Here is a 19,960-nt window from a genome sequence, read left to right as displayed (position 1 = left end):
GCAGCCATCCACGACAGGAACCTTCGTCTGACCCGTTCTGTTCCCCCCTCAGGGATTTCCTGCATGGGAGTTTATTGTTTTCAATGTACATACAACCTTTCTCAACAGGTCACAATCATAAAAAAGAAAGAACAAAGGGCAGAGGGCCGCCGATTCCGTTACATTTGGTTAAACAAGGAGTAATCCACCAAAATCAAACCAGAAATACCTGAATACCGCAACCTAGACCTAGTTCATCCAATTTAGAGGGCCTTGTTGTTGATGCCGATCAACTGGACCTCGCTGCAGACAAGACAATTAGCACGTCATGTATGTACATACCTCGGCAATGAAGACGCCAGGGAGAGGACTCAGAACTTACAAAACAAGGGTGGCATTGGGGGGGATAAGACCGGGGAAGCCCCTAAGATTGAATCATTGTTAGCATCACCACTCCACCTATCTCCATCTCAGGAGATCAGGAATGATAGATCGGGACGTGAACATACGAAGCACCGTAGCCGTAGTCGCTGTCCACACGTTAGCTTTTTCCAGGACATGTATATGCGGGGCATTGTTGATGGGAAATACTCACCCGGTGATGGTCAGGATGGCCTTCTCGCCGAGGCTCATGGTAGGGACACCCTCATCCCAACCTGGTGAATCGGTCAATCTCCCGAATCGTTCGTCGAGAATGTTAATGATGTGGGGGAAACTCACCCTGGATGAGACGGCCGACACCGATGGCGGTCTTGAAGGGACCGCGGCCGACGGAGCTGTCGAACCTGATGAATGGGTGAGCACTCATTGCACGAGACATCGACCACAGCAGAGAGGCCTGGCAGAAAATGACAAGAAAACATACTTGGTGCCCATCTTGTTGGGCGCGTTCTCATCATACAGACATCCGGTGTAGTGCATGGAGATCTGGTCGCCCTTCTGAGGGTAATCCTGCTTGTTACCCTCCTGGAGAATCTGCTTGGTGACACCCATGATGAAAGATATGCGATACGAGAATTCGACACGATACTAGAGAAAAGACGGAGATGATGAAAAAGATGAAGACGAGGAGGGGCAGAAGACGAGAAAAACCGAAGAAATTCGAGCCAAGTGGGGTTGTATTGTATCGCCCGTACGGTAACTTTGTTCGGGTGCCTGAGTTCCCTGGCAGAAACTCTAATATACTCTCATTGCCAAAAGCTCGCCTGCTTCACTTCCTCCAATGCCATCGACTGAACCTGAGTCCCAGGGAATCGCTCATCTACCGCCGTCCCCTCGCCCAAGTCGAGATAATGCAGCGTCGAAATGCCCACACGCTCCATAAACGCCAACACCCGATGGAAGTTCAATCCCACCTGATCCAATCCGTGGCTGTCATCGGACAGACAGAACCGACCACCTCTCGTGAGGAATTCCTACAGATTGAAACTCGTTAATCGTGCCCGCTCCTCCACCACTTCAATTTTGTACGCACCTGACAGATTTCCGCCTTGGGATACGGCTCGCTCATTCCCTTGCGCAGCGCCGCCGAGTTCAACTCCAGGATGCCTCCGTACGACGCCACAAAGTCGAGGTTGCGGAGAATACGCTGCCATACTCCGGGCCATTGCTGGAAGCTGCGCTCGGGGTCGTCGCTCTTCAACCGGATCAGATCGAAATGCCCCACGACCGGCGGCTTTAACTGCCGCAGCATGTCCAGCTGCTCGTCGAAATACACCTCGAACAAGCGCTCGTCCGTGCCGCCAGCCAGATCCCGCGCCTTCTCGTACATCGGCCGATCATAGTCAATCGGCACTGTCAGGGTGTGATGCACCGAGCCCATGAAGAACTCGAACGGATGCCGGCTCAGCGACTCCTCGATCAGCGTGCGCGATTCGGGTCGGATCCAGTCGATCTCGAACCCTATCAGGATAGTGATCTGACCGGCGTACTTCTCTCGTAGTCGCTGCGCCTCGCGGAAGTAGGCAGCTTCGTTGGCGACCATGCTGTCCATGGTCTGGTTGGCTTCGACCTGAAGGGGGTTAGTTAGAGGGGAGAAGCATTGAATAAAGATGAAATGCGCACCTCCTCTGGGTAGTAGTCTTCGGATCCTCGAGGCATATGCTCGGTCAAGCAGAAGACCTTGAACTTCTTGGAGATAGCCAGCTGGATTACCTCCTCGAGGGAGTCTTTGGCATGGCCGGGGCAGAACTGGCCCGAGTGGCTGTGATGGGAGAAAGGCATTTGTCTGGAGAGTCAGCCCTTGAGATTCCGGTGGGTTTCGAGCAGAATGAGCTGAAAAACTTCTGTCTTCTAATATGATATGATGGTATCGCCGACAAGAAGACACGAACGGCGTACTTACTACAGATGCCCCGCAATGACTCAAGATAAGACCGATACAAGCCGGTGACTCGGTTACAATTACGGCAAGAAAGAGTCAAGACCAAAATCTCTTAATAGTACTTCGTTCAGATGAGGCGATGCGTTCTGAATTAAGGGCGGCTCCCGGTTAAACGCAGAGAAACCGGTGGGAGAAAACGGGCGAAGTTGATGATGGATTAGCGGGCACTTCCGCCTGAACTCTGCTTGACCCATAATAATCCATCAACGCTTCATATGCAACGCAAGGCCAGAACCGCAGTCCCCTTGCTACGTGGTCCACTGATACCACATCCCAACATCCATTTGATGTATACATCAGTCGAAATCCAAATTCTTCCGAGTTCGTAGTTTGACCTCCTCTCTGCTCCTGCCCGCGTCCGGTGTGCACATGGAGAAATCACGGAACCATCGCGCATTGGTAGCATTCGATATTCGAGAGCAATAGAGTAGTTTCCGTCATCTTCTCGTGCACGGTCTGGCTTGTATACCAATTATCCGTCGAGACCTCCATCCGTAGACCAGGCCACGACGCATCGTATGCGGAAGCCCGCGGAAGAGAGGAGCTGTCGCGCCCCAGACCCGACAGCGAATGCCGTATGAAAGCGTGAGAAACTCCCTCTCACGGTTGGAATTCCCAGGATTCTTCCCCCAAGCTTGTGTAGTCCATGATATCCTATTCCATCGCGTGTAGGATTGAAAATACCTCCCAATCATCCCGCCGCAAGAACCGTCGCAACCACATACTCTCCGTCATGCGAAATTGACAATTTGCCCACCTTCCCCCCGTGCGGGCCCAGGTATACGATCTCCGGTCGGCCTTCCTGGTCGCCCTCGCCCACGCGGATCATCACGTCTTTCCATCCCGTCGTCGCGGCTCCCGTGGGCGCGGCTTTCCGGGCGGCCTCTTTGGCGGCGAATCGGCCGGCGAGCCAACGCGTCATGTCGGCGGAAATGATAGAAGGAGGTTGGCGGGGAGGAGTTGATTCGGTGGGGGAGGGAGGCAGGGCAAATCGCGTGCGGAAATCGCGCTGTTCTTGTTCGCAGAGGATGCGGCGCGTGAAGCGGTCGAAGTAGCCTCCACGGTGGTTGAGTAGACGGGTAATCCGGGGCAGGTGGACAATATCCGTGCCGATGTTGAGGGCGAATGGGAATGGAAGGGGCTTCATGATGGACTTGGAGGTGGAAAATGGGTGAGATGAGAATGGGAAGATGAGACGGATGGAGATGCACCGGAAATGAGATGGACAACCAAACACACCTCAACATGTGACTAAGCAGTTTTATCAGATGAAATCAATACTTTCGAGTATAGCTACGGGACTCACGTCTCATGGCGACGATTGTATATTCCTTCTAGTGCCAGCGAAGGATCGTTGTCCGTGGGATGTTTCTTCACTACACCACACCCCAACCAACAACATCGGGTCCGACAGATTCTACGGAGCTCTCTACAGTCCGACCGGAAAATCTCGAGTCTCAAATCCAACACAGGTTACCAGCAATAGAAAGCATAAACTTCAATGCGGTGTATACCTCTATATGTACAGATCACACACCTCACCATCACTGGCACCGCCGCAGCCGTTCCAGTGAGTCCAATACATGCATCACTCCGCCAGGATTCCAGTCCCGGTTCCCCTTCGATAGTTGCTTCCTCGTCACATAGTCGACAGTTGCGTCTCGGATGGGTGGATAAATCTCATGTCCGGGGCTCGTTTGCACCGGGATGGTCCTCGGCTCATTCCTCATTATAGACGGAGTTTATTTAATGGCTGCTTTTCTTCTCGTCCCCGTTGACACTCTTCAAGAAGTCCCTGTAGCGAGGCTTGTTAGCGTACGGGCCTTGGCCGATATGGATCAAGCTTTGGAAGCATTCTTTCGTCCGCCCCTAGATGCGGGTTTGGTCTTCGTCCGAGCTCACGGTGTGCACAAATCACGGTTGTGTACTTGGCCAGTGGCTGGCCGGTGGGCAACAGGGTCCAAAGTCAAGCATCATCCCTTGACCAGCTCTCATGGAGCAGGGAATACGTACTGGATGAAAGTCTCCTCGTCCTTGGAAGAGGCCTGGATGGGAGGAGTAGCCTCCTTCTTGGCACCACCGCCGCGGGTAGCGAGGTAGACACCACCGAAGAGAGAGCCCAAGACGCCCATGGCGAGCTAAACCGGGTGAAGAAAGACGTCAGTGATATCCGGTCTCCGGTCGTGGTCGGCGGCAGGTGCTAGGTGCTAGCCGCGGAGAAGAGTTTTGGATCAGGGGAACAGAGACGGGCGGGCACGGGGAACACGTACGTGGTGGGAGCCGACCTTCCTGCCGGCGATCTGGTAGTAGACAACCATTGTGACGGATTGGAGGAGGAGAAGTGATAAGACGAGGGAGGAGGGTCAGTGGGATGAAGCGGTGCGAATGAGAGGTCGGCGGGAGCACAACTCGTTCGGCTTGCGATGGAAGTTGCGGCTACGGCGCGCCTTGCCTGTTCTGGTATGGTCGCGGAGAGCTGAGTCACGCCTGACTCAGCGGACGGCCGAGATCACCTGACTGCGATGACATCAGCCGGGCAGAGACCACGTGATGGCCCGACTGGAACCGACGGCGCGGGGGAAATCGGAATGACGCCGGCAACAACATCGGCAGCGAATCACGTCGCCGTCATTCGCTGTCTTTGCATCGACATACATAATAATTAAGAATGCCTTCTCGTCCAGACCGACAGAGGGAAATCAAGTCGCAAGTGAATCTGTGCAGGTGCGCGAGAGAATCAGATGAGCATCATGTGGCGGTGTCGCCCAATAGTCACCCTCGGGGGAAATGAACTCATCCCTGGGACTCGCTGGGAATTCCCCCGGCTAACGATGCGCGCTGTCGGTTAGTCGCAATTCTTACTAGGTAATGGAATAGCACCGGCGGAACTGGTCTCGATCATATTAATATCGGGGGCTGACGCGCGCAGCTCCATGGCTGTGCTTTTTCTTCGTCTGGTAGCTCGGTAGCTCTTCTTCCTCTTCTCCTTCACCCTCTTCGTCACTACTCTCTTCCCCCTACATACTTGGTAAGCTGATCCTTTTACACTTCCCTCACCCTCCACTGGTCGGTTTGGACTCACCCAGTTAATTTCTCCAGCTCCGTTGCACACCATGTTTTGGGGATCCAGCAAGCAAGAAGAGACGCCCGAGGTGGCTCATAAACCCATTCCTCGCAGCAAGCTTCCTCCTCAGCTCCAGCAGCTGGTGGATCGCGACGATGCATTCTACGATGACATCTACTCCTCCTAGTACGTGGTGTGTTGTGTGTCGCGTGCCCGTTGGGCGTTGAGGTGCCCGAGGAGGGACGGTCGACTTTCTCCGCCTCTCCCCCGCAAGGCCGATGCGAATCCCCGCAAGATGATGATCGCCTTCAGGGCAGGCCGCGTCGGCCGCCTCAACGCTCACGCACACGGCCATTCTATTGTCAGACAATCCCAATAAAGCTAACCAGATCGACTTCCAGCTCCGTCGACTCCACGGAAACACCCTACCGGTACGCCGGTTACGCCAACCGCCTGCGGACGGTACTTCTCTCCGCCCATCGCTATGTCGCCTACACCTCCGACATTGGCGAGTCCTTCCGCCCCGTCGCCCATCCCTACTTGGTGCGCACGGCCTACGGTATCTCCTGGACCTATCTGATCGGCGACGTTGTCCACGAAGGCTACAAGGCCTACCTGCGCAACCGGCGCGTGCTGGCCCCGCCCTGCGAGGCCTACAAGGACGCCAAGGACCTGTCGCAGGAGGAAGTCGTCAAGGGCATGGCCACGGGCAAGATCGCCGGCTCCCTGAACTCCGCTAAATCGTCGTCGCCCAATTCCCAGGCCGGCAGCTCGTCTGACACCCTGACGCCCTGGCCCGCGACCGAGATCCCGCTCATCGAGGACTACCGCATGGTGATGGCCAAGCGCGCCGTGTTCCAGAGCATCGCGAGTATGGGACTTCCGGCATTCACGATCCACTCGGTGGTCAAGTATTCCGGACGCATGTTGAAGAATTCCAAGATGGTGTTTTTCCGCACCTGGGCGCCCATCGGGGTAAGTGAATTGAACTCCACGCCAGCACACCGGTTCCTCGTTCTGCGGGTTTCGTCCCGTCAGGACTGGTAAAACGTCTCAGAACTAACCCCCCTCGGTTCCTCTAGCTTGGTCTCGCCGTCGTCCCCTTCCTCCCTTACATCTTCGATGAAGCCGTCGACGAAGCCGTCGAGTGGTCCTTCCGCACCGCTCTGCGCGCCTATGCCGGCGAAGACGCCGTCCGCCCCTTGCCTACCACCGCGCATATCCCCGCCGACGACGCCACCTCGCTCAGCCACTTCCTGAAAGTCCGCGAAGAACAGAACGCCAACGTAGCCATGGAAACCGATGCCCGCACCTCCGCGGCGACCAACCTCTCCTGGGACGACTACAAGGAGCAGCGCCTGCAGGCGAAGGAGCAACGGAAGCGAGACCGGGAAGAGCGCGGTGAAAAGGGGGTGCTGGCGATGCTGGGATGGAATGGTGATTCGAAGGAGAAGAACGAGTAAAGGCCGTTCTTGGTTCTTTCTGTCCAACGCTTCTTTTCTTTTCTTTCGACGTTCCTTATCATTTTTTTTTCTTTTTTTTTCTCCCCTTGCTCTTTTGCATACTTGACTCTGTACATATTATACTCTCTGGTTTTAGCGCCTCTTTTATTTTTTTTTCTTCCTTCTCTCTCCCTCTATATTGCATCGTTTTATTTCGACGATCCTTTCATTTCGCATTCGGTGCCGGCGTGGATAACAGGTGTAACGGAGACCGGTCTCCTTAGCCATGACAGTAGACACGGTGACACAAATAAACCACATAGCTTAGAAGGCTACAAGATTAATTCTCGTACCACCCCGTCTGAGATGACACAAGACGAAACCCGATCAAAGAACCGAATCAAGAGCCATGATAGGTAGGCTACGGAATACAAGGCCGGGATAAAGCACAATATTTCACATTCATTCAATCTCCGTGCCACAAAACACGGCTCATTCGCTGCTCTACTTGCAATATACATCTGTACACAAAAAATATCGACAAGGACGGACAGGAGGGGAAAAAGGGAAAAAAAAGGGCAGTGCAGTATAGGACATCACTCGTCACAGATACCTACCGCCCTACCATTAGGGCATAGTAAGAAAGAGGTCCGAAAAGACGTTAAAAGTGGAAGTAATGATTGCGGTGCGCACGAGGTGTTTCGGCTCCAAATCACCATCAAGGAAAGTAAGAAAAAGAAAGATCGAGGGAAGGAAATGGTAAACAGAGAAAAATGTAAAGCAAAAAAAGGCCAAAACAGATGGGGAATAAGAAGAGAATATGTTAGGACATGGTAAAAGAAACAACAGGCGTCCCCGAGGGACGGCAGGCAATCCAAATTGAATACAATCAGAAGATAAATCAGACACGTAGATAGATCCCTGAGCAAGGTGGGAGAGGAACTGCTGGAAGAGCCATTCTTCGATCGATTTAGCCTGCTCTTTCCTTTATAATTTTACCCCATCACCCTCACTGATTCAAGCACGTGGAGTCCACCTTCTATCTTTTTTTTTTCTTATTTGCGGCATTTTTTTAAAAAAAAATATACCCGGCGTAGGCTTAGTTCCATCCAAGCGAGTTCTCTGCCATCACGGGTGCACTGATCATCTGCGTACGGGCGCTTCCTCCACGGCTGACCTGGCTGTTGCGAGACATGCGGCCACCGGCAGCGAAGACCGATCCGCCACCAGGACCCTCACTCATCTGTTCGACGGTCGAGCTGGATCTCTGGTGCAATTGACGCTTCTTGCGGTACCGGCGAGCGACCCAGAACATACCCGCACCATAGGCAGCGGCACCAGCAACAACGCCGACACCAATTCCAACGGAGCTAGGGCGAGCGCTTGAGCTGCTGCTAGCACCCCCATCGCCGTTGCCATCAGAGTCGCTACCGTCGTCATTGCCATTGCCGCCATTCGACCCATTGCCTTCGGGTTCTCCGTTTGCACCTGGACGGCCGTCGGGCCAAATACTGATGGTAGGATCGATCATAGAGAACAACGTGACCACCGAGTCGTCAGGCTGGCGGTAAACCTTGGAGACAGGGTTTTTAATATCAACCTCGAATTGCGATTCGGTCTCCGTCTTGTTGCTGTTTGCCTTGTGGTTTTCGTTGTAAGCGTCCTGATCCCAAAGGTAGTTGGTCTTTGAGACATAGGCCAAAACGGTCGTGGCAAGGTAGCCCTTCATCTCTAAAGGCTGGATGGAGACCATAGTAATCTGATCACTGGAGAGTCCCATAGCGTACATGAGACCCTTCGGCACATAATGGAAGATCTGGGAGGACGACAGGGAAGTAGTGGCAACGAAACTGTATCGCAGTCTTTCGTCGAAACCAATTCGAATCATCATTGCATCTTCAGGCGGAGTAATGTCGGCTCCGTTGGGAGAAATAGCGCCAGGGAGTTGCGTTTGCGTGCTCGTGGCAGTCGCCGTCGCAAAAGTGGCCGTGTCGTGAGTCGTGGGCGTTGGGGGTTCCACAAGGATAGTGGAAGGCACCCAATCATTGGTGTCGCTACTGGTGCTGGGCTGTGCGGTGGGCTCGGGTGTTGGCTCTGGCACAGGTTCTGGTGTAGGGGTTGTCTCAATAGCTGGTTGCGTCGTGCTGGGCTGCGGCGGCGGCTGCGAAATCGGCTGCGTCGTGCTTGGCTGAGGCGGTGGCTGAGTGCTGGGCTGCGGCGGCTGTTGCGTGCTGGGCTGCGTCGTACCCGGCTGCGTCGTGCCCGGTTGCGACGGTTGTTGCGTGCTTGTAGGAACCGGGGGAGCAGTCGAGAGAGGGGTTGCCGGGTTTGTAGAGCCCGCCGAGGGCGCCTTGGAGCTAATCAGAGCAGTCGAAGAGAAGCCGGCAGATGCAGACTTTGTGCCAGTGGGGATGACTGCTTCGCTAGTGGATGCGGAGGATCCAGACGGGGCAAGCGAACCCGATGAGCTCAGACTAGCAGTCGCACTTTGAGATCCAGTAGCGCTCGGAGCAACAGTGGCGTTAGCACTCTGGGATTCGGTAGCGCTCTGAGATTCAGTGGAACCCTGCGTTCCCGTCTTACTATCGGAAGTCGATCCTCCAGGAACAATAAGAGCACTAGTGGCTGAAGATCCAGACGGTCCAGGTTGGGTGCTGCCGACTGGAGTGCCCGAAGGCTGCGACGTGAGGCCTAGAGCTGTGCTCAAAGCGTCCGACACATCAAGAGAGCCGCTCGATGCCGAGGGGGTCACGGCGGGCACGCTGACGGGGATTGTGGTCAAGAGACCGCTGGAACTCGTGGCTTCGGGGCCAGTGCTGCTGGGGCCACCACTGCTGCTTGCCTCGGCGCTGGAAGATGACTCAGGTTGGTTCGGGATGATAGATCCTGTCGAGCTGGGGAGGCTAGACGACTCGGGTTGGGGTGTCGCAGAGATCGATTCAGTCGAGCTTGCGGTGCCCAGAAGATCCGACAGAACGCCATTGATAAGGCCCGACGAAGAAGTAGGCGACGGCGTCGCCTCCCTGGAGCTCGTCTGACCGGTTGAACGGGTTGCAGCATCTTCGGAGCTCTGCGAAGGCAATACCGTGCTAGAAGTCGCCCCGGAATCAATGATGGGGATAGAGCTAGAACCCGACTGGCTGGGGATCGACGAAACATCGGTCGAGCTCGGAATGATCGAGGAATCAGACTGGCTCGGAGTGAAAGATGAATCCGAGGAGCTCGAGACGGTTGATGAATCAGACTGACTTTGGGTGAGAGGCAGACCCGTAGAGCTGGGAATGATCGATGACTCCGATTGACTCGGGGTGTAAGAAACATCGGTCGAGCTCGGAATGATCGAGGAATCGGACTGGCTTGGGGTGAGAGGCGAATCAGCAGAGCTAAAGGCGCTGGAAGTTTCGGATTGAGCAGGAGCAGAAGGCAAGTCAGTCGAGCTGGAGGTTCCACCCAGAAGATCCGACACCAAGCCGGGGACCAATCCCGGGACCGGAGTAGAATAAGGGGTCGAGGACGGGGCCACCTCCACTGGAGTCGAGGGGCTTGTCAGGTCGGAGGTGGCATCATCGGGTCTCTGGGATGGCAAAGGCGAGTCCGTGGTCGTGGCAGGTTCGATGATAGGAACCGAGCTAGACACTGGCTTAGAATTGGCCGGGGTCGTTTCACTCGACGAATCGGTTGGAGTAGCAGGAGCCACGGGGACAGAGCTGGATGTTGTTCCCCAGATGCTGCTGACAAAGCTATCCCATGCGTCACTCAACTTGGTTCCAGTGCTCGACGAAGTCGGGACGGCCGGCACGGAAGAGGGGGTCACCGTCACGTCCTGGCCGACGGCAGACGTGGTGTCCTTGTCTGTGGGTTGGGGAACCGGCACAGGAGTAGACTGCTGGGTGCGGTAGGGAGTCGCAGGCAATGGAGACGAGGTATCCTTATCCGTGGGCTGAGGAACCGGCACGGGAGAAGACTCCTGGGTGTGACTGGGAGTCGCAGGCAGAGGAGATGTGGTATCCTTGTCCGTGTGCTGGAGAACCGGCACGGGAGTAGACTCCTGAGTGTGGTAAGGAGTTGCGGGCAAGGGAGATGTGGTATCCTTCTCCGTGGGCTGGGGAACCGGCACGGGGGTAGACTCCTGGGTATAGTTGGGAGTCGCGGGCAAAGGAGATGTGGTATCCTTCTCCGTGGGCTGGGGAACCGGCACGGGGGTAGACTCCTGGGTGTAATTCGGAGTCGCGGGCAGAGGAGACGTGGTGTCCTCCGTGGGTTGGACAACCGGTACGGGAGTAGTCTCCTCGGTGTGCGACGCTGGGGATGCCGCGGGTGTGCTAGCCGGGGGAGGCGGCGCTTGCTCCGTGATAGACGTCGCACTTGTCGATGTCACGGCACCGGGTGTCGCAGCAGGCGGGGTACCTGTAATGGTATGCGTGACCCCATTCAAATCCACCGAAAGGGTAATAGGAATGACCACCACTGGAGGAGCCGGATCGGCCACTGGCGTCGTGGTTACTGGCTCTGCCGTTTCGGTCGGCTGCGGCACAGCGGTATTGGGCTTGGTCACCAACTCGGAGGTCTGGGGGTTTGCCAACGGCGTCGAAGAAGCCTGGTAGTTGATCTGTCTCTTGAATTGTTTCGGGACGAACCGAGGCCTGACTTCTTGCTCGAAGGCTGCATCGTGAGCTGCGACCAGATTCAGGCCACCCAGAGACAAGAAGGCCGTAAGCACGGCTGCCGTAGGCGGGATCATGGTGAAGCGAAAAGAGCGTAGGACCTGGCGAATGAAAGGAACGGCTAAGGATCAAGTCGATATATAGAAAAATGAGCGGACAGCGCGAGGCTCAAGTCGAGAACCACCTGGCCAGACAAGCGAAGAGAAATCCGGGCGTTGAAAAGAAATATCAATTCTCAATCTCGGAATTCATGGGTTCGGTGGCTGGAGCGTGTGGTATGGCAAGTTGATCCGCGGGCTGATTTCCCTGTTTCCTTTGCCGTGGGCGCAAATCACCAGTAGAATCGAATTCCGACGAGGCCAGCAATACAATCGGAATGGTTCGATCAAGGCGTTCTATGCGGACAGGGAATTGAGCGATAGAATCGAACGATAAACAAAAGCGGATCTAAAAGAGCGGCAGGGGGAGGCGTGGATGGCGCAGATAATCCGACGGGAACCCCTTCACGATAGAAGAGATGGACGAAAACACACAAATAACGAGCGTGGGTGCTGTAAGGAGCGAGCGACGAGATCTAAAACAAGGGGAGAAAAAAAATGTCAAAAGAAAGAGCGTGGCGGGGGTGGGATGGGGGAGGTGGTTGTTATGGTGAACCAGCGCGGGAGGGAGATAGCGAGCCAGCGGAAGAGTCGTCGTACCTGAGCGCGACCGTGGGAGGGGGGCGGATGCAAGGAGAGCAATTGGCGAACAGTGAATCTGGTCCCAACGGGTCGCCGACGTAGAATGCGCGTTCAAGGATGGGCTACGTCAACGCCAGCATCGAGATGGCGGAGCATCAGAGGGGGGGAGGGAAGAAGGAGAGAAACAGCAACAAGCAAGAAGCAAAAGGATCAAGCCAAAGGGAACGGAAGGAAAGAAAAGAGAGAAGAAGGAAAAAAGGAATGTAAAAAGTGAAGGGAAAAGGCCGGACGGGCCAGAGGGAAGGGAAGGGAGATTAGTTTGGCTGGTTTACTTTTGGGTTTAGTTGGTCGGGTTTGTTTAGCGTCTTTTAGTTGCTTTAGTGCGTCTCCGTGCGGTTTAGCGGCGAGTGGCAGGGGGCAGCGAAGAGGGGGCGCGGTGGAAATACAGCATGCGGGCAATACGGAGGACGCAGCAGTCCTGGACTGGCAGTGCTGGCAGTGCTGGCAGTGTCCCTATTCCCACGCACCGGCTGAGGTGGATTGCGGCCCTCTAGTGGGCTGGGGCCCACGCCCATTGCGTGGGAGAAGAGATCTTCTTCGCCATGGCCTCATCTGCGATCATGGATCATGTAATTCTGGGTCCTGTTTTTATTACTCATGGATACACTATGGAGTCGGTCCTCCGTGCACGCGTCGCTACCGTGGAGGTGCGAATGGTCCTGCATATCCCGGGGATATATGCATGAGTTTATACGCCTGTTGGATACGTCGGCTCAGACGGTCCAAATCAATTCGGATGCCTATGAACCCCACGAGTTGTGCCATCCTGCCACGCCCGGCAACCTCCCATCCTTTGCGTCAGAACTATTGACAAGAGTAGGGTAGTACCGCAGGTAGTTCCTACTAGTCCCGTCACCCCCGAAGTTACGCGGTGCTCATGCTTCTCTGCACTCTGCAGTAGCGAGCAGGCTAGAGCAGCCGCGGAGCAAATGACCCTGTCGACCATCCGAATGGAATAGGGATCGACAAAAAGAGGGACTCCCGGCAAGATGTCGAGTGGCACGAATTCGGTCGGACGACGTCGACCATGCGGGACAGAGTGCATTATCACCGGAGAAAATCCATGTCGGTCGGTCGCAGGCCATCACGGCCATTGAAGGAAGAACCAGGGGGGACTGACGGAGTCAGTCAGAATCGGGCCTAAAATCTGATGCGATGGGCAATCGACAGGGGCAAGTCATGAACCCAAATAAGCCCATCAATCGCATGCCATGGATATCTTCCTCGAATCCTCGGTAGGCGGACGGAGCAGTCCCTCATCGGTTGCGATATTATGCAGTGCACATCACAATTCCGGGCCATCGTACAGTAACGGGACACCACAATTCTCGCAGATTCCGTCAAGGTTCGGACCATTGCAAGGCCCAGACCGACGGCGTTGGTCTAGTGTGCGTGTTCCTGGCAGTGTGGAGATGGTCGAGGTGCGTGGTGATATCGAGGGCTGCCTTCGCCGCCCCATCAGTCAGCGAGTGGCTGTAACAAAGGATGCGATTCACAAAGCAGTTGGGCTTACTCTATTTTTTCCCTCCTTTTCATGCTTCTTTTCCTTCCAAAGTGTTCCACCCAACATGTAAGATGGTTCGTCTGGCAGACACAAAGGAGCGACCGGTCAGCATCCTGCAGTCAAAAGTCAAGACTCAAGAGCCCAGAGTCCAGAGTCCAGAGTCTGCCGACCGACAAATGTCGACCGTATTCGGCCTAGTCTGCGTCCCCCCGTCGGCCCCTTTTTTAGACGGAGTAACACTGACCATCCTGTCTCACCATCACCGCTTTCTCAAATGTCAGTCATAGGACTGTCGGTCTGCCAGTACTATTCTTGTTCTATCGCCCTGGACGGCCTTCTAGCAGGTCCGTTCCGTCTAGTCATGGCCACTATTGATCTTGTCCCGACCTGATCCCCTCCATTCCCCAAAGCAAAGGCGACCACAGAGCCGGAGATGCTGACCCAAGATAGAAACAGTCATCCTGTTACTCCGGAGTACTCAAGAGGATCATGGCCCGAAAGACACATACGAGGTCTGACTGCAGTGCTCCGTGCTCTTTGTCATTCGCTCAGGTACCTCGTAGCTTAGCTCAGTATCACCTAACCAGACTAAAGAGCTGCTAGCTACTTGCTGGAGCCCTTCGTACGAGCTAGCTCCGTGCAGTCTTCTACCCTGACATAAACTGGAATGCCAGCGCGACCAGAGTCCGAACTGAAACAACGCTCATTCCATCCCTTCGGTCGCAACGGTTAACGCGCCTGATTCTCGGGGAACAAGGGAGGTCAAAACAACATGTCACAGCATTCTTGTTGGAACCCGACCTTCAGGGTGCGTCCTCGGAGCAATTTCGTCTTGGCTCGAGCCAGAAAATTACAGCATGCGAAGGCCGTAAATATCCGGCCAGCTGGATGGACAAGTCACGGCGAGCACTTGCCTCGATCCGACCAATGAAGCACGGACCCGGGCCATTATGATGTCCAATTTTTTAGGACGGCTTTGTGCTATTTTTGTCGGGCTGGGTTTAGCGCGTGCTCCGCCAGTCCAAAGCACCATCTATCATGGTGTCATAACGTGTCGTATCGGGTTCGCTCAAGAACTCGATGCGGGAGACCGTAGATATGGCAAAGTATATCGGGATAGAGTGTGCTCAAAATCAGGGCCGACCCAAAGACGGCGAGTCGGACGAAACATTTTGCAGCACCCCCTTTCTAATAAAAGGTACGGCTAGGAAAGACCGCTGCTTCACGTCTACCACGGACTGGACTTCCATGGATGCCGCTATTCCTGTTCCTGACGGAGGGCCGGGCGAGGCTCCACCGTCGTCCCGTTGGCTGATAACCGAGTCTTGGCGCTCGGCAGCGAAGCAGCCTGAAACCATCGATACTACGGTGTACTACCGAGTAGATACCTATCGGCTCAGGGTTTACGGGCTCACGGAGACACAGAGTGGTCAAGGGGTTTGGGGTTGTTTGGTTGATGGCAAGATGATTAATTGCGCTCTATACTACGGGGTACCGCTGATCGGCTGCAGGACCGATAGCAGGTCGGTAAGAAGATATTCCGTACCTTACTACCTTACTCCGGAGTATACTCCATATAGTTTTGTACGGGGCCATAGTACAGTCTATGATATCAGTGTAGGGCTGTTAACAATTCCTCTTATGTATCTGGTTTTGAATCACCCTTGGAGAATGCTATATATATTAGCCTCAACCGATTTACAGGATGTCCTTTGACTTGGCGGATATATATATCCTAGACGAGCACAGCAGCCGAATCACATATTTTATTGTCCGCGTCTAAACACAGAAAATGTTGACATGAAAGGACAGACAATCGCCTTAGCTAGAGTTCTTGGTCTAGTCGTCTACATCCCAAGAGAAAGTTCTCTTCCTCTGAAGAGCACATCACTACCTCCTTGCCCACACAGCAGTAACCCCTACCGGACAACTCAATCCGACCCTACAACCGAGAAGCGCGATCCGAACGAGTGACCACACCCGAACACTCGATCTCGACGTCCGTCCCAAGAGGCAGCGTCTTAACCGCCACACACGTACGGGCCTAGACAACTTGCTTAGTACAGAGGACAAGGGACAAGCATGTAGCCAATCCAAAAAAAGTCAAGCATACCGGCTTAGGATCGGCAAAGAACGAATTATACACCTCGTTCACCGCATCGAAATCGCCCATATCGGCTAGGAAGATGTTCGCCTTCACCACGTCTTGAATGCTCGATCCACCGGCTTCAAGCACGGCGCTCAGATTCTGAAGGATTTGTCTCTGCAAGTTCAGATAAGCTGGAGTTTCTCTCCATGGGTAGGTGCTAGAAGTGAAACCTACTGTCCGATTCTGAATGGATCCTTCGACCATCTTCCCCGTAGCCGGGTCCACGCCCACTTGACCGGAGCAGTAGACGATGCCACCGACGACAATGCCCTGCGAGAGGAAGGGCGGAGGCAAGGGGGCCTTGTCGGTGCTGATGGCGGTTCGAGCTGCTTGGGACATTTTGTGTTGCTGGTGTCTTTGGGCGTTGCGAGTGAGTATGGAGGAAGTCGGTACTCCGGAAAGCGGAGATGACAGGCGGGCGGACTTCATTTCTCCAGGCGGGGGAAGAGTGTCCGCCCCACTGAATCCTGACTAAGAATGATTCCACATCGCGATGTACATTTTGTTCAGTGCAGCTCAATCAGATGGATTATGGATGAGTAGTCAATGGAGAGCCGAAATTATCAGCCTGACCTCGCACCAGAAAGGGGAAAAAAGAAAAAAGGACACCTCAGGCTATGGATTATCGGACACGGTCAAATGATATGACGTCGTCCCTTCCTTCGTCCATCCACTTTTGATACGTAAAACCCACGCACGCTTGTTTATTGCAGACTGCATCTAACATCTAATTAAAGAAACTCTCCGTCGCAATACCCGGACGGGCCACAACCAGGGTCTAGGAGGTCTTGCGAAGATTGGTCTTGTATCAACCCACTCGCCTTCCATGCACTCAAGTCTGAGCCGCCCTTGGCATTCATCTATGTCTAGAACACCCTATAACTGTAAAGAGACGAAGGAATCAAGTCGATAGGTTCTCAGCCCCGGCTAGGTATAGCCGCGACACCAGTGTCTCTGGATTGGCCAGGCAGTGAATCTAATGTACGGGCTCGCTGCATTGTAACATCACCAACGGCACATAAGCGCCTAGTAGGCGCTCCAGCTCTTACGCTCATTATGCCAAGGTCCAACTCCTTGAGTTTAGTTAATCTAAAGATACACGGCTGACACTATTGTCTCTAGCCTCTTCGTACTTTTTATCAAGTGCTGTTGATGGTGTTATGCGGGTAGATAATGGCAGTGTTTACATATACGGAATTCAATGCAACTGTCATTGACACAAGACACTGGAATCTAAAGTATGGGTAAGAAGGTCCTTATTACGACAGGCCCCCTGTTTTTATATCGTCCAAGTCTCACTCAAAAGTGTGCATGAACAAGACGAAAAAGACACCATCCCAGGCGTGCTCGCCTAGGATACAAGCAATGACTGAATTGACATATCCACTCTTCGTATGTAAATCTATTTAGTAACCAGATATGTGTGTAAATACATCATCGATATCCACTTGTCTAGGAAGAAAATCAATGTATATACCCATCTACCGAGACATGTATGTGCAAAGAAGGTCCAATCACCAAAAAGAAAAAGAGGTATAAAACAGACAGACACACATGTATAAAAGGCAGCAAAAGAAAATCTACAAATGCAAGATATGGAGAGAGGGAAACAGATCTCACATGTTATCCTCACCCCAATGGCTTCTCGCCTTCATCCACGCATCGTGGTCACCCTTCCCTTGCTCGGAGGTCATACCAAGACCCAAGCCCCTCTCGACCCATTCCTTGCTGCCCATCTCGGAGAGACGCGAAAGGGCCCGCGCGAAGGCAAAGCGCTCCTCATCGCCGCTGAAGATGGAGGTGGATTTGAGGGCCTGCATGGAGAGACCCAGGTCGTCCATCATCATGCGCATTGCGTCGGAGAGGTCGCTGCCGTCGTCATCGAGGGAGTCTTTCATTTCGGTTTCAGAGATGAAGATGTTGGTCAGGGGGACGGCTGAGGTGAGGACGAGTTTGGCCTGAGAAGGAAATGTGAATGTCAATAATGATAACTAAGGATAGATAGAGAGGGAAAACCCACCCTGCTCTCGTAGACGGCGTCGATGAAGGTGATGAATCGTCGGGCCAGGTCGCGTTGGGTTAGGTTCATGCCCGGCACGTCGGTGATGATGAAGGCGTCGTAGTTGCGGACTAGCTCCAGGTAGTCGGCCGCTCCGGTAGCGCGACCGATAAGCTGGTTGAAGCTGAACTGCGCGGCTCGGCCACTGGCTAGGGGCACTTCGATCTTGCGGCCCCAGACCTCCTGGGTCGTGGCATGCGGGGGGTCGTTGATGGGATCGCCCAGGAATTCGAACCACTTGTGCGCATGACGCTCCGCGTCCTCGCCAAGCGGATGGTGGTAGACGCCGGATGGAGGGCGGGGGATCTTTCGGTAGTCGGTGGGCGAGTTCAGATTGATCACGTCGAGAGCGGTCTGGAGTAGCTTGATGCAGGGGATGAACGACTCGCGCTGAATTCCATTTTTGTACAGATCATCGGGATGTCGGTTGGACGTCGTCACCAGCGCTACGCCGTGAGACATTAGGGACTCGAGCAGTCTAGACAAGTTAGCCATTTCGCTAGTTCACTTTGTCTTCATTCCGCCTTATGAGGAACACGTACCGTCGCAGAATCATAGCATCAGCCACATCCGTACACTGGAATTCATCGAAACACAACACGCTAGACTTCTCCGCAATATCAGCTGCCACGAGAGGTAACGCGTCGAAGTCGTTGCCAAACCGCATCTTCACCACGTGCACCCGCTTGTGGACATCCTGCATGAAGTTGTGGAAATGGATGCGGGTCTTGGACGCGATGTTTGGCGGCAGAGTGTCATAGAATAGGTCCATAAGCATCGTTTTACCGCACCCAACGTCTCCATACATGTACAGGCCCTTGGGGAGGGATTCGGGGATCGTCAATTCCTCAGCCTTACCCCGTCCGAAGAGGGAGCCGAGAAACGACGTCTTGGGTTTCGGATCTAGCGACTCAACACTCGGATGAACGACCGGAGGAGGATTGTAGTGCTTTAGTCTTTCGTACAGATCTTGGAGTTGCTCGATGATTTCTGCAAGATGCACCTCAGTGTTAGTTTGCCATTTCTCACCACCATCCCGATCCAACATGAGGGGGGGGGGTGTCTGCGAAAGCAGTACATACGTCGCTGGTAAGGGTCATCCCTCAACCGACCCTGCTGCACCCTCAGATCGTATTCCTTCAAAGGACCACCCTGCAGCTCATTTGCAGCGTCCGCGGTCTTGTCCTCATCAACCTTCGTCGCAGCCTCGGTCGCGAACCGCCGTACGTACGGGCTAGGTAGAGGCGCTTGCGCGCTCAACCGACCATTTTGCGGTACTGTCGCCCGGCAAACTCGCAGATGATTTGGAGGCTGGTGCAAATGCCTTCTGGTTTCCTGAGAATACACTCGCTTCGTCCGCCGAGGGGTGGCGCGGAGCAACGATGCGTTGCTCGGCCTCAGCGCGCCCGGCAAGACGTCCGCGCAGAGTTTCACAGACGACCCGCTCACCGACATCTAGATACGAGTGTGTTGAATATATCCCACTAAAATCTCGTGCTAAAGATCAGCGCCTGTAGTTGTTTGGCGGGGGTTTGCGACGGAGTTGTTATGAACAACCGAGGTCGGGATTTTTCAAAGGACAAGACACGCTCTTCTCTCCGGCCGGGAATTATTCGGCAAAAGGTCAAGTGCGGCGGCCACGCGGGCGTTGAAAGGCGGGGAAGAATTGTGGAATGTGCAACCAACTCGGGGTCCAAAGGGTCTAAAAGGCAGTCCGAACCCACCGGCACGAGTAAAGGGGAATAGAAGGGATCTAATTTTGAGGCAAAGAACCCCATCCTGCAGCGAGCGAGAAAAGAATCGCGCGGGGTCATGTGACCGGGGATCCGGCACCGCCAGACGCGAAACCCGCCGGTCGTTCTCGCGCTACAAACAGCAGTACAACCTCGAGTTTTGGTGGTCAAGAAATCGGAAATAATGAAGCCCACAGTGGGTGTATGTGCAAGTGAAGATTTATGTACATGCGATCAACTGTG

At 54.3% G+C, this 19,960-nt stretch overlaps 9 protein-coding genes across 9 annotated transcripts; 2 read left to right on the top strand and 7 right to left on the bottom strand.

The window, feature by feature from the left end:
- Positions 1 to 242: 242 nt before the first annotated feature.
- Positions 243 to 972, bottom strand: P170DRAFT_474158 (FKBP-type peptidyl-prolyl cis-trans isomerase; the record flags this gene model as incomplete). Its single annotated transcript, XM_024853107.1, has 6 exons — positions 243 to 282; positions 362 to 403; positions 489 to 509; positions 575 to 635; positions 700 to 764; positions 845 to 972. 6 exons carry the CDS (start codon positions 970 to 972, stop codon positions 243 to 245), a joined length of 357 nt encoding a protein of 118 aa, XP_024705902.1.
- Positions 973 to 1,166: 194 nt separating this feature from the next.
- On the bottom strand, positions 1,167 to 2,202 carry P170DRAFT_355634 (histidinol-phosphatase; the record flags this gene model as incomplete). The annotated part of the gene is made up of 3 exons (XM_024844101.1): positions 1,167 to 1,394; positions 1,454 to 1,990; positions 2,044 to 2,202. 3 exons carry the CDS (start codon positions 2,200 to 2,202, stop codon positions 1,167 to 1,169), a joined length of 924 nt encoding a protein of 307 aa, XP_024705901.1.
- A 760-nt stretch (positions 2,203 to 2,962) lies between these two features.
- Positions 2,963 to 3,627, bottom strand: P170DRAFT_435792 (4'-phosphopantetheinyl transferase). The gene has a single exon (XM_024849021.1). The coding sequence runs from the start codon at positions 3,507 to 3,509 to the stop codon at positions 3,054 to 3,056; it is 456 nt and encodes a 151-aa protein (XP_024705900.1). The 5' UTR covers positions 3,510 to 3,627; the 3' UTR covers positions 2,963 to 3,053.
- A 445-nt stretch (positions 3,628 to 4,072) lies between these two features.
- P170DRAFT_435791 (ATP19 family protein) lies at positions 4,073 to 4,727 on the bottom strand. The gene is made up of 2 exons (XM_024849020.1): positions 4,633 to 4,727; positions 4,073 to 4,500 (listed from the first exon to the last, which is right to left on the bottom strand). Exons 1-2 carry the CDS (start codon positions 4,678 to 4,680, stop codon positions 4,354 to 4,356), a joined length of 195 nt encoding a protein of 64 aa, XP_024705899.1. The 5' UTR covers positions 4,681 to 4,727; the 3' UTR covers positions 4,073 to 4,353.
- Positions 4,728 to 4,984: 257 nt separating this feature from the next.
- On the top strand, positions 4,985 to 7,042 carry P170DRAFT_381478 (mitochondrial fission process 1 family protein). Its single transcript, XM_024845574.1, has 5 exons — positions 4,985 to 5,227; positions 5,292 to 5,390; positions 5,462 to 5,612; positions 5,828 to 6,401; positions 6,509 to 7,042. The coding sequence occupies exons 3-5, from the start codon at positions 5,476 to 5,478 to the stop codon at positions 6,887 to 6,889; spliced, it is 1,092 nt and encodes a 363-aa protein (XP_024705898.1). The 5' UTR covers positions 4,985 to 5,227; positions 5,292 to 5,390; positions 5,462 to 5,475; the 3' UTR covers positions 6,890 to 7,042.
- Positions 7,043 to 12,880: 5,838 nt separating this feature from the next.
- Positions 12,881 to 13,711, bottom strand: P170DRAFT_435787 (uncharacterized protein). Its single transcript, XM_024849019.1, has one exon. The coding sequence runs from the start codon at positions 13,315 to 13,317 to the stop codon at positions 13,000 to 13,002; it is 318 nt and encodes a 105-aa protein (XP_024705897.1). The 5' UTR covers positions 13,318 to 13,711; the 3' UTR covers positions 12,881 to 12,999.
- A 340-nt stretch (positions 13,712 to 14,051) lies between these two features.
- Positions 14,052 to 14,720, top strand: P170DRAFT_435786 (uncharacterized protein). Its single transcript, XM_024849018.1, has one exon. The coding sequence runs from the start codon at positions 14,549 to 14,551 to the stop codon at positions 14,705 to 14,707; it is 159 nt and encodes a 52-aa protein (XP_024705896.1). The 5' UTR covers positions 14,052 to 14,548; the 3' UTR covers positions 14,708 to 14,720.
- A 998-nt stretch (positions 14,721 to 15,718) lies between these two features.
- P170DRAFT_474152 (putative L-PSP endoribonuclease family protein Brt1) lies at positions 15,719 to 16,264 on the bottom strand (the record flags this gene model as incomplete). The annotated part of the gene is made up of 3 exons (XM_024853106.1): positions 15,719 to 15,820; positions 15,890 to 16,039; positions 16,100 to 16,264. The coding sequence occupies 3 exons, from the start codon at positions 16,262 to 16,264 to the stop codon at positions 15,719 to 15,721; spliced, it is 417 nt and encodes a 138-aa protein (XP_024705895.1).
- A 1,042-nt stretch (positions 16,265 to 17,306) lies between these two features.
- On the bottom strand, positions 17,307 to 19,733 carry P170DRAFT_381470 (AFG1 family ATPase). Its single transcript, XM_024845573.1, has 4 exons — positions 19,067 to 19,733; positions 18,527 to 18,974; positions 17,946 to 18,462; positions 17,307 to 17,883 (listed from the first exon to the last, which is right to left on the bottom strand). Exons 1-4 carry the CDS (start codon positions 19,437 to 19,439, stop codon positions 17,542 to 17,544), a joined length of 1,680 nt encoding a protein of 559 aa, XP_024705894.1. The 5' UTR covers positions 19,440 to 19,733; the 3' UTR covers positions 17,307 to 17,541.
- Between the last annotated feature and the right edge of the window lie 227 nt (positions 19,734 to 19,960).

Source organism: Aspergillus steynii (assembly GCF_002849105.1).
Source record: "Aspergillus steynii IBT 23096 chromosome Unknown P170scaffold_3, whole genome shotgun sequence".
Lineage (NCBI taxonomy): Eukaryota > Fungi > Ascomycota > Eurotiomycetes > Eurotiales > Aspergillaceae > Aspergillus > Aspergillus steynii.
Note: the sequence above shows the minus strand (reverse complement) of the source record. Positions and strands in the feature narration are given on the sequence as shown.